Here is a 12345-nt window from a genome sequence, read left to right as displayed (position 1 = left end):
GGGTGCTGGGCAAGGGCCCAGGAGCAGGCTTACCTTGTCCACACTCCAACTTCTGGCATGTGTGGTTGGTGGGCGCTATCAAGTAGCCCTTCATGCATCTTGTGCAGACATGCACACTGTGGCAAAGCTCACAGTTGTCTGGGCAGGGCAGGCAGGTGTTCCCCTCAGTGGCATAGTGGCCCTCTGGGCAGCTATCTCGACACTCTCCCTGGTACAGGAAGTGCTCTCGGCCATAGTTGTCTGATCAGTTACAGGGGCGACGAAAAGAGGGAAAATGTATAAAGTTAGCCATGAAGCTATTATAATGTGAGATATTATATTTTAAAAAGATGCGACTGAGTGCTTTTGTTCCTAGTGGATGAGGGGTGTAAGGATGGATTTAATGAAAAGTGCAATAGCTACATCCTTGTAGTTGAGAAGTTTTCCTTGCAGGGAATTATTTTCCAATATTTTATATATTTTAGTGAACAGCGACTACTACCTGGGATATCATTGCAAAACGATGCTCTGTGAATAACTACAATTCAAAATGTGTTTAACTTTCCCAAAGGCTCCTTTTGGTATCTGTGAAAGCTCTCAGACTTGGGGGCTATAGAGAGCCCATGAGAATAAACACATGCGTAATGATCGACACATTTTATGAAAGTGCAATCTTTTAAAATGATTTTGAATTGTTATCGGTCACATGCTTGCGTTAACCATCTAAGGTCTGAATTTCTGCAGAGCTGCCAATGCCCATAATGACAGGCTTATTGAAGCACTAGACTGAGCACACTTCTTTGACTCTTTTACGTGCATTCCTGAGGGTTCCTGACTTCTGTCAATATTGGATTCTATAAGGAAAGAATCGGCAGTGCCCACAGCCTAACAGACCATGGGAATTAGTTCCTGGAGGGAATGAAAAAGTCTAACTAGTTACAAAGCATCACAATTAGTTACAAAGGATTCTAATCAGTTACAAATACAAAAACAACAATAAGATGAATACTGATGCATCTAGAGGTCTCCTACTCCCACCCTCCTGGAGTTTAGAGCTGAGTGTGCTCGGGGTATCTGTCTTCTCTGAATCAGATTTCCCATATGTCCCTGCCTCTGAAGAGCAGCTGATCTGTGTTACTCAGAATAACCGGGGTCTAGGGTTCATTCATCATGTGATCTACCAAATGGAGATCCAAAGTCTTTGACCTTCAAGATGCAAGGCTGCTGAATTTGTGGATAAAGATAGCACTAACCCCATGTTGCAAGTGCAGAAACTGAAAGTCAGTATAATGTTAAATTGACCCATGTGAAATTGCCGATATTTGACTATTTTTTACCTGTGAGCATGGCACTTTCACATCATTTATCATAATATTTCTTATTTATTCAAAGCCATAGGTGAAATACACTTTCTTTTTTTTGAGACAGGGTCTCACTCTGTTGTCCAGGCTGGAATGCAGTGGCATGATCTCAGCTTACTGCAACCTCCTCCTCCTGGACTCAAGTGATCCTCCCGCCTCAGCCTTTCAAGTAGCTAGAACTACAGGTGCGTACCACCATGCTCAACTGTTGTTTTGTTTGTTTGTTTGTTTGTATGTTTTGTAGAGATAGAGTTTCACCATGTTGCCCAGGCTGGTCTTGAACTCCTGGACTCAAGTGATCTGCCTGGCTTGGCCTCCTAAATTTCTGGGATTACAGGCGTGAGCCACCGTACCTGGCCTGAAATGCAATTGTTAAAACATGCTTTTGGATTATGGGCTCTCAAGCTACCTTTTTTGCTGATTGTGGTTTTATACTAGAAGGCTACTGGTTCCCATAGGATGAAGAAAATAAAAAGGGCTTCCACAGAGGGGGTGGAAGAAAATATTCTGCTGTTTCTAAGTTAGACATAGAAGAGATTATCCTCTAAGGAAAGAAGAGGGTTTGGAAGGACTCATGTGCATTTGGTGATTCTACAGCTATCGATCAATATTGTGGAGCACAAAACTCTGATCTGGTGGAACCTGGAATCTCTGGAGATCACAAGAGGGTCATCCTTCCAAGTTATGTTCTCAGCCACTTTCTGAAACCATAGCAAATGCCATTTCCATCCACCATGACTCATTCAGAAAAAAATCTTTTTTTCAGAGTTCCCCAATTTCTCTGGTGTAGGTAGGAAGATTTGAGGGAGAGCAGTGAGGAAGTCTACTTCTTCTCCATCCCCTGCACCTTCACATGACATCAACTCAGGATCCAGATGCTTAGAGGGAGTCTAAGGCTCTAAATATGTATTTGTGGAATGATTGAATGAATTAGTTAATTCATATTTGGCAATATTCAGTTTTTCCCCTATATCCAACTGGATCATCAATCTTAAAAATTAGCAACAATGGGCCCGGATTTAGAAGGAAGTGTTCTTCAATCCCATTTTTATTGTTTGGACATGGCTTTATTGAGGGGCCTCTTTGGGTGTTATAATTTGGGTTTAAAGAACAGAGATTTGAGGGGGTCTCAGTGTTTAAAATACATAGACCTGCAAAGGGAGGTCACTTAGATGCCTTGGCCATGACCAGCTTTTCCCATAGGTTTGGTCCAAGACTATGTCAAGGTTTGGTCAGATTTCAGGTAGCCCTGCTAATTAGTTATGGATGATAATTTGGATAGCTCAGAAATGTAAATACCATGCATAAATTTTTGGCTACTTGCCCAGTGTCTTCAACTTTAAATTATTATAATAGTATGTAGATGGAGCTATTTCCAGTGGTAGAAGGGCTCATACTTTCGTTAGGCACCAAAAACTTTCCTGGGAAAATAGGCAACAAGAGTTCAAATGGGATAATAGGGGACAAGAGTTTGGATTGACTTTTGTTTATTCTGGAGAGTAATTCACGTTTACCAGAGCATTTCTTGGCAGCTGATTCTGTTAGGTGAGAAGATGGACCAGCGTGATGATATTGGATGCCCATAGAATAAAAGGAAGGGTGAGGGTTGAAGGCATGAGGCGAAAAGGACTGGTGGAAAGGATAAAAGAAAGGTGCAGGGGTTCTGAAAATAAACTTGATGAAGCTGTCCACCACATTTTGCTTACTGTAGCTGTTGTGTGATTGATGGAATTTAGCTTTGGGTCATTTGGTAGTGAATAAATCTGGAAGAGAATTGGAGTTAATCCTCAGCAATATAGCTGGAGATGTACACTTCCAAAGGGCATCATACCTAAACCTTAATGAAGTCACAATTAAACAAGGGATGCAATCGCTACAAATTGGTGGGAGGGGCTTATGAAGGTTGATGGGACACCCCAGCTGGAGGATTTTTAGCTTTTTATTAAAGCTTCCATTTATGGATATGGAACTTCTTCAATTAAATCATGCATCTTCTTCAGCACTGTGTTATCAAGGTCTCTGCTACACTTGCTTCACTAAGGCTTCCTAAGGACATCACACTCTCAAGTAGGCAGAGCTACATCAGGGCTTGGTAAGCAACATCCCACCTCAAGGAAGCCTCCTCTGCTCATTACAGCTGGAAGTGATGCTGCTTCTCTGATCTGGGGTGGGATTTCTACCATGCATTTGGTCTTCATCTATTATTTTCTTGTTTTGTAACATATGAGGACAAACCTCATTGGTAGACTGTAACTCCTTGAAGGTGAGTATCATGTTATCATTTATCTCATTTTCTCTGGCATTCAATACATAGTAACTTGTAAATAGAAGGGATGCAATAAATGTTTAAGATAATGGATTAAACACAATTTCAAACAGAAAAAAAAATGGAAGAAATGTCAGCACATTTATAGGTAGATTGGTCCAAGTAGCTTTAGGATGCTTAGAAGACTAGACATTTGTTTGGTATCTAAACTTCTTTCTAATTTTGTGCTAAATATGGAGATGTGAAAGTGATTTTGGATGCCATCTTGTCCTTTCTCTTCTTCTTCTTCTATTTTTTTTTTTTTTGTTACAAATAAGAATAGGCATAAAGAGGTGAAGTGACTGGTTCAGTACCTTCTCGTCAGTAACAAAGCCGGGACTTGAACCCACATTTTCTGACTGCTGGTCTTCACATTCCTTCCATTGAACCATTCATTCATTCATTCATTCATTCATTCAGTTATTTATTGTGAACCTTCCATATACCAGACACTGTGCTGGTGCTCACAATACAGCAGAAACAAGGTAGAAACCATGCCATGCTCTTATGGGGCATAGAAACTTATGGACCAAATAGACATCAAATGTGTTGAGGCTCGTGAAGGGGGAAGTGCAGCGTTCCCAGGTTGCTCATGTGAAGGCCTAATCTAGGCAAGGAGATTAGGGCAGCCCTCACTGAGGAAATGATATTGAAACTATGGTGGAATAGGAAGACATCAGCCAGACAACAAGCGGAAACATCTCAAGTGAAGTCTTAAGAGCAAGAGAAACTCAAATACCCAAAAGAGTAAGCAGCTACAAACAATAACAGTAATAATAATAAAAATAAGAATAGTTAATATTCCAAGTGCTCACCATGTGGCTAGCCCTGTTCTAAATGCTTTATTGTTTTATCTCATTTCATTTTATTTTAATTTTCATAAAAACTCTTAAAGAAGTAAGCATTATCATCATTTTGTAGATGAGGAAGGAAACAGAACAAGGCAGTCTAGAAGTAAACTATGACAGATATTTGTCTTATTTTGACACATGAAACACAAAGTAATAATTTTAATTTATATACAGAAATGTGTTATCTCCTGATCTCCTGCAAATGCCTGGTACTCTCAACGTGTTCTTCATTTTTCTTGGTTTATTGCAAGGAAGAATAAAGATCAATAATTCTCTTCCAACAGAAAAATGATGTAAGGATGATGATGCTGGTAACTGACAGCCTCAGGGTCAGTGGGACAACTGGGAATGGTGGGGACTGGGGAGAGATGGAGAGCAGCCGCTTTTGGACTCCAGGTAATGATTTGGGAAATGCAGGTCCAGTGTTGGTAGATCTTTTGAATTTTCAAGAGACATTAAAGCCTCAAGTTTTTATTTGCAATGTCCCAATTTTTAAATTTGGCTCAAATTTAAAAAGTAGTATATAGAAAAGAATAAAATATGAATCTGGCCCACATGAGGTCGGTAGGGGACAGGCATATGAGTTGAGGCTGGAAAGGAGTCAAGGGTCAGAATGCAGAGAACCCTTGAGAGCATGAAATAGAATCCAATGGCAGCAGGAAACTTTTAGTGCAGGTGAATCTGGGACACAAAAGGTCACATTTGTAATCATTTGAAATGATGACCTTGCTCTGCCAAGCTCTGGCAACTTCTAAGTGGCATACTTCAGCTCCAAGAAGACCCACACACAGCCTCTAACACAATACTTCCCTTAAAGACAGAACGTGTCTTTCTTAATTCCCTAGCTTTTCACTTTTACCTCCACAAATCTTAGCTTCACTGTCTATCTCGTGTCTGACCTCATGCTTCTATGTCCTTCTCTCTCCTTCTCTGGAAAGGCATCTCTTAGCTGCTTTTGTGTCTTTTCAAGGGCACTGAGTCTACACCTAAATAAGGTGAACAAGCTTTTTGTGTCCTGACAACAAGCAGAAAGTTCAAGGTTGTACAGGCTTTCCAGTGAACAGCTTTCTGATCTTAACCCTCAACTCCAGACATAAGGCTTTTGGGTCAAACCAAATGATGGCCATCAGGACAGGAACAGGTTTGGGGTCAGGAAGATGGAGGAGCAGCAGTCCTCTCACCTGCTCCGCAGGAGGTGCAGTGGGTAGGGCCACTTCCTTGGCATCTCTGGCAGGTGTGGTGGCATGGATGGCACTGGTTCTCAAATTCAAATTTCCATGAGGGACAGTTCGAAACACAGCGGCCATCATCAAAAATCCTAGAAGAAAAGCAGACTTTTAGAATTCATCAGGGTGACTTTCCAGAGTAGCCCTAAGTATCAGAACATGTGGTATTCATGTTTGCTGGACAGATTTGACTTCATTGTTCCAGAAACAAGGGGGATGCCTGGGAGTGATCATCTTAGAACATGTGAAATATTAGTCACGTACCCATCCTTGGCCCAAGATTTGGACCTAACAGCCAGCATGCCAGAAACTGGCTGGGAAAACAATCCCAAATCTGCTTCCAAACAAGCTAACTGGTGCCCACAGGGACTAAATCCAGATTATAGGCCCCAACCAAACCCAGCCAACAGTCAGATGGAGGTCTCTAAACTTTCCACACACTCAGTGGGCCTCTGAGAGAGGCCTCGGAGAAAATATTCTTCCTTTATCTATCAGCATGCTCATGCTTTGCAAGGGAAATGTCAGCTCCAAGGGCTCTTGACGAGTAGAACAAAACACTGCTTTGTAGCTTGGGTGCTACTTAGAAGCCTGGCCTGTGTATATTGCAAGTAATCAATGAACTCTGATTTTGAGTGTCATGTTTTGCAAACATTTCCTGAGACATGGAGTACTGCAGTCTCTATTTTCTGACCATGAACAGCTACTGTGAACACCTACAAAGGGCATTACAGATGAGCTAGTATATGGGCTTCTAAAACTTTGGTTTTACATATATACAGTATATATCCTAATGTCATTGTTAATATTTTTACAGTTTTGCTTCATTATTCTTTGCAGACTAATCATAAAAGCAAATGTGATTAAGTAAATTGTATCCAAGTATTCTGTTCAGAAAAATACAAAATGTTTATCAAGTGCAGGAGTGAGATAGGTAATATGAATAGATGAAGTGAGCTGGGGGCTGCACACCCAGAGTTCCTAATTTAGTGGGTCTTAAGGGGAGGCAGCTGAGAATTTGCATTTCTGACATTCCAGATGGTGCCAGTGCTGCTGGTCTGGTGAGCACTCTTTGAGATCTGCTGCTCAGTGACAGTCTGGATTACTGTGGAATTCGCTAAATGATTCCTATGTAATACAGGTGACATCAAATTGGCATCTCTTACAGCTCCCTTAGAATAACAGTTATTGTATCAATTGTGAGGTTCACTGAGCACATAGCATACGCAAGCTCCCTTTGGCACAATGCTGCCATCCACGCCTGGGACATCTGAGTGGGCCTGCGAAGAAAGGGAAGGATGTCTTTTTCTCTCTACTATTCCTCTCCACTTATGCTGGACACCACACGAAAGGTTAGGTGTAGGCCTCAAGCAACTTGTTCCTGTATTGGCACTGGCTTGTTTAAACTCCACTGTTTCCAGACCTAGAACCAACCCTGAACTGGGGGGGTGGGCCATTTCAATCCCAGGTTTGGAAGAAGGTTGGGTGGGGCAAGGCATCCTGAATAGTATGTCACTTGCAGTCTTCCATCTCATTCATTCCCCCACCCTGAAATTCTGTGTCATTTGCATCTGTTTGGAGGCAGAATGGGATTCAAGCCAACAACATAAGACAGAAGTCCACCTCTCTTTTGGATTCCCAGGCCCTCATATTCTGTTAACCATCCCCAGTACCACTGAATGAACAATCCTTTTGGCCCACTGCAGAGCATGAGTCCCAGTCCTAAACAGACACTCACACACATCTGGCTGTCCATGTCAAAACAGATCCCCTGCACCATGGCACAGAATGAGATGCCTGTGCTCCCAGTCCAGATTTTTAGTGGATGGCACTAATGCCAAAGGGGAATATCCCAGCCCCACCCTGGCACCAGTTACTGAGCTAGAAGACTTTTCAAGGAATAGTCTGGATGTGGCTAGTTTAAAATGAACAAACAAACAAAAAACCCCAAATCTTTCTATAAGAAAAACTGTGGAAGAGCTTTCTGAGGATTTTAAGCAAGGAAGCTATTCAATGTTCTGCTGAAAAGGAGAACGGGGCAAGTTTATTCTGGGGATTTATTTTCTTGCTAAAATCAGTTGAGAATGGGATGTGAAGTATATCATCATTTTATCTCTTATAGCAGTGGTCCCCAGCCTTTTTGGCACTAGGGACTGTCATTAGATTTGGCTGTGTCCCCACCCCAAATCTCATCTTGAATTATAGTTCTCATGATCTTGAGTTGTGGGAGGGACCCAGTGGGATGTAACTGAATCATGGGGGCGGTTATCCTCCTGCTGTTCTCGTGATAGTGAGTAAGTTCTCACGAGATCTCATGGTTTTATAAGGGGATTTTCCTCCTTTGCTCAGCACTTCTCCTTCCTGCCACCCTGTGAAGAACGATCTTTTCTTCCCCTTCGCCTTCTGCCATGATTGTAAGATTCCTGAAGCCTTCCCAGTCATGCAGAGCTATGAGTCAGTTAAACCTCTTTTCTTTATAAATTACCCAGTCTCGAGTATATCTTCATAGCAGCATGAGAACAATCTAGTACAGACCAGTTTCATGGAAGGCAATTTTTCTACAAATTGGGGGCAGAGGATGGTTTTGGGATGATTCAAGTGCGTTACATTTATTGTGCACTTCATTTCTATTATTATTACATTGTGATATATAATGAAATAATTATGCAACTCACCATAATGCAGAATCAGTGGGAGCCCTGAGCTTGTTTTCCTGCAACTAGATGGTCTCATCTGGGGATGACGGGAGGCAGTGATAGATCATCAGGCATTAGATTCTCATAATGAGCACGCAACCTAGATTCCTCACATGCGCAGTGCACAGTATGTTTCACATTCCTATGAGAATCTAATGCTGCTGCTGATGTGACAGGAGGTGGAGCTCAGGCAGTGATGTGAGCAACAGGGAGTGGCTATAAATACAGACGAGGCTTCACTGGCTTACTTGCTGCTCACCTGCTGCTGTGCAGCCCAGCTCCTAATAGGCCATGAACCAATACCAGTTCATGACCTGGAGTTTGGGGACCCCTGTTTTATAAGATGAGATGACAGATTGGTTTCAGGGGAAATCATTTGTCCTGGGAGAAGTGATCTTCCATTAATGGGAACCACTAAAAACCACTCAGAAACAGGAGAGGAAGCAGACATAGAACCCTCCATGTTTATGTAGGAAAGGGGCTGTCTTTTTGACTTGATTTTAGGAACATATCAATCACATAATTATGCTTTAAACCATTCCCGCCACGTCTGCCCTAACAAAAGCATAGGTGACATCTCCGGTTTTTGTAAGAAGATGATTATTTCTAAAGATAGAAAGATAGGGAAGACAGTTATGCTTAAGTGAAGGCACTGAATTATGTCACCACGACCCACCCCACATTCTCCAACCTCCCCCCAAAATATTGCTAAGAAACTTGAAGAAAAATCCCATTTCAAATGGCCACAGTTTTCAACAGACACCAACAAATTTTCCCTAGTGGAAGAGAATAGATATTTTGCTCTATAAAAGTAGAAAATGGGGCTGATGAAAATTTTCCTGAAAGCCAACTCAAGGCATCTCTGGGACCACCAGTTATCCAATTCATGGATTCCTGAGATGCCCAGGCAAGCTCATCTCTGAAGGGGAAGAGCTTCTCTCCCCAACTCGTGCCAGCTCTTGACCTTTTCGTAGGAAGTGAACCATTCCAGACCGAACAGGGCTGAAAGAAAGGGAGAATGCAGTGGAACCAAGTGCTAAACAGCTGGGCAGAGATGATCTTAACACTGGCGCTGAGTATTCCAGAAGGCCCCCGGATGTGTGTGTGACATGAACTGTAATGAAAGAGATGGCATGTCAGGGTTAGCTGGTCTTCTTTGCTGATTGTTGACTTGGCCTAATTAAAGCCCTTAAAATGGCACTTAGTGTAATTTCCTGGTGCTTTAATATTCTAAAAGAATGAAATCTAGTAAAAATATTTTTTTCTCTGAATTCATTGAAATGGATCAAATAAAATGTTTGAGCATGGGTCAGAACAGAGGTAACTTGGAAATGTTTTTAATTAGTTCACTGATTCTGTAACTCCTTCAGGACTGGGCAGGGAAATTAGGTTGGGCAATGAGGATCCTAGCATCACAGAGCTTTGCATGTTAAATACAGTGGCAAAGAGGGCACTTGCTTTCTCCAGGTTTTTAATGGTCTTTAAGGAGCTAAACCCAATGGTTTATAAAATTGTAAAGGAAGGGTGGTAGCTGCCTTATTAAACAAATGTTAAAATATTCCCCTAGTTCAAAAGACGTCCAAACATGCATTGGAATTTGATTGTTGGTATGGCGGGGAATTGGAGAAAAAACAGAACTTCATTTTGAGAATGCTATCTGTATCTTAGAGTAAGTCCTGATGCTTCTTTAAAGCAAATTCAATATTTAGAGGCATAGTTATTTTAAAGAGACACTTGGAAAAATATGCTCATGGTTAGCATTAAAAATTCTTAAAACTGTTCCTTTGTGTCTTCTTCGGTCCTTTCTCCTTCCTTCTTTCCTCTTTTCCTTCTCTTATTCAGTCTTTCCTTTCTTCCTTCCTCTTTCTGAGGGAGCTATTTGGAGAGCCAAACCTAGGATATTGATTACACCCTTCATCAAGTTCAATAAAGCACATTTATTGAATTATTATGTGTTGATCACTGTGGGGAATAAAGGAACAAACACACAGCACCTGCTTGCAGGAATATTACCGTCCTGCAGAAGTAGGACAAAATGACCATTATGCAAAGCAGAGGGCATGTCCATCCCAGAGATGCAAAGTGCCTGCCACTGGAGCAGCCTCATCACCCTTGCTTGCAAGAGACCTGCTTCCTTTGCATTGGGCAGGGCAGTGATGAGGCCATTCACTGAAACACTCAGCAGCCAAAAAAGATTCAGTGCTAGGTTCAGAGGAGCATTGACTGAAAATACAACAGGCCTCCAGCTTTCTTTATTAGAAATTCCCAGTGTATTAGCAAAGATGCTCATTCCATTTGCATACTTGCTATTCCCTCATTAACTCAGTTAGCAAACATTACTGAGTGCCTGCTATTATCCCCGAACTGTGGTAGGTACTAGAGATCAAAGATGAGTATCTCAAGTGGCTTACAGTCTAATGAAGAGATAGCTGTAAATGAAAACCTTCAAAGGCTACAGCTGCTCTTATGGAAGCTTATAGAGAGCAAAGGGACATAAAAATGGTTAATTTTTGCTGGGAAGAGATTATTTTTACTGGGAAGAGGTCAGAAATGCCTTTAAAAACAGTTCACCCCCTGTAATCCCAGGACTTTGGGAGGCCGAGGCGGGCAGATCACCTGAGGTCAGGAGGTCAAGACCACTCAGAAATAGGAGAGGAAGCAGACATAGAACCCACCATGGCCAACATGGTGAAACCCTGTCTCTACTACATAATACAAAAGTTAGCCAGGCGTGGTGGTGGGCACCTATAATCCCAGCTTCTAGGGAGGCTGAGGCAGGAGAATTGCTTGAACCCGGGAGGCGGACGTTGCCGTGAGCAGAGATTGCGCCACTGCACTCCAACTTGGGTGACAGAGCAATACTCTGTCTCAAAAAAAAAGAAAAAAGAAAAAAAAGAACAGTTCACTTTTGAACTGACTCTAGAAATAAGTAGATATTTGACCAGCAGATGGAAATGATGATTGAGGGATGGGTGTGCAGAAAAGGATGAGATTTCAGGCATCAAAAGTGGCATCAAAGGTACCCTATTCATTGATGAGGAAATCTGTTCCATGTCCAGGGAACTGGTCCTTGTTGTGGGGACTGGGCATCATGGGGAGAGGATACTACAGAGCTGGGCTGTGCCCAGACCAAGGAAAATATCTGTGGAGTGGGAAAGAGTTTGTTTCTTTTTCACTGCAGGCCCATGGGGTGCCGCTAAGGTGGTGAGCACCTCCTCTCTCCGCCCTGCAATCCATGAGCTCACACCACCAGGAGATCCTGAGAAGCCACTTACCTTGTCATGGGGCAGGTAGTGCAGTCTTCCTGGGTTGGTCCCTGGCACTTGGCACATGAGGCCTCACAGGTCTGGCAGTGGCCATGCTCATCAACGTATTCTCCTGGGGAACAAAATCTAGTTGTTTATTTCATTTCTACATGGCAAGGCTGCCTGGGCTGTCAGTCTGAGAGCAGCCAGATCTCTGTGGCTGCCTGAAAGCAATGCAGACAACACAGAGAGGAGAGGCCCTGAATGGCTTCAGATGCTAGTCCCAAATCCTGACCTTATCATAACAACTGCTCCTCTCCCAGGGGCCCCAGAAGTTGGAACCTCAAAAAGTTATGAGGCAATGACATATTTCTGAATCTAGTCAACATGTGTTACAGATTTTATAAGTAGGGAAGGCCAAGCGGGGCTTCCCACCAGACCCCTTTACTGAACTCCTACTGACTTTCCCATTAAAAGCTGAGGTCTCCTGGTCCACAGAGGGCCCTATAGTGTTGGTTCAAGTCAAGCAACGAGCAGGACCCACTACATCTTGTCTTACCACCCCATGGGGTAGAGGTGTGGGAATCATGGTTACTGGTCAAGAATGGGTACTGAGTCTTGGCTGACATTGGGTGATTGTAAGCTACATCTCACTCTGAAAGAGTAATAGTGAAGAAATAGCCAG

At 42.6% G+C, this 12345-nt stretch overlaps 1 protein-coding gene across 2 annotated transcripts in view; it reads right to left on the bottom strand.

Annotated features, from left to right (window-relative positions):
• Positions 1 to 12345, bottom strand: part of PCSK5 (proprotein convertase subtilisin/kexin type 5) — a 465201-nt gene that overhangs the window by 112745 nt on the left and 340111 nt on the right. For both annotated transcript variants that reach the window (XM_032164318.1, XM_032164319.2), the window contains exons 21-23: positions 11691 to 11793; positions 5678 to 5814; positions 34 to 240 (exon numbers count right to left, since the gene is read on the bottom strand). In XM_032164318.1, coding sequence (XP_032020209.1) covers positions 34 to 240; positions 5678 to 5814; positions 11691 to 11793 — 447 coding nt within the window. The remainder of the gene's footprint in view (positions 1 to 33; positions 241 to 5677; positions 5815 to 11690; positions 11794 to 12345) is intronic.

This window comes from Hylobates moloch, unplaced genomic scaffold, assembly GCF_009828535.3.
Source record: "Hylobates moloch isolate HMO894 unplaced genomic scaffold, HMol_V3 SCAFFOLD_10, whole genome shotgun sequence".
NCBI classification, from domain to species: domain Eukaryota; kingdom Metazoa; phylum Chordata; class Mammalia; order Primates; family Hylobatidae; genus Hylobates; species Hylobates moloch.
This window is presented reverse-complemented; position numbering and strand designations above follow the sequence as displayed.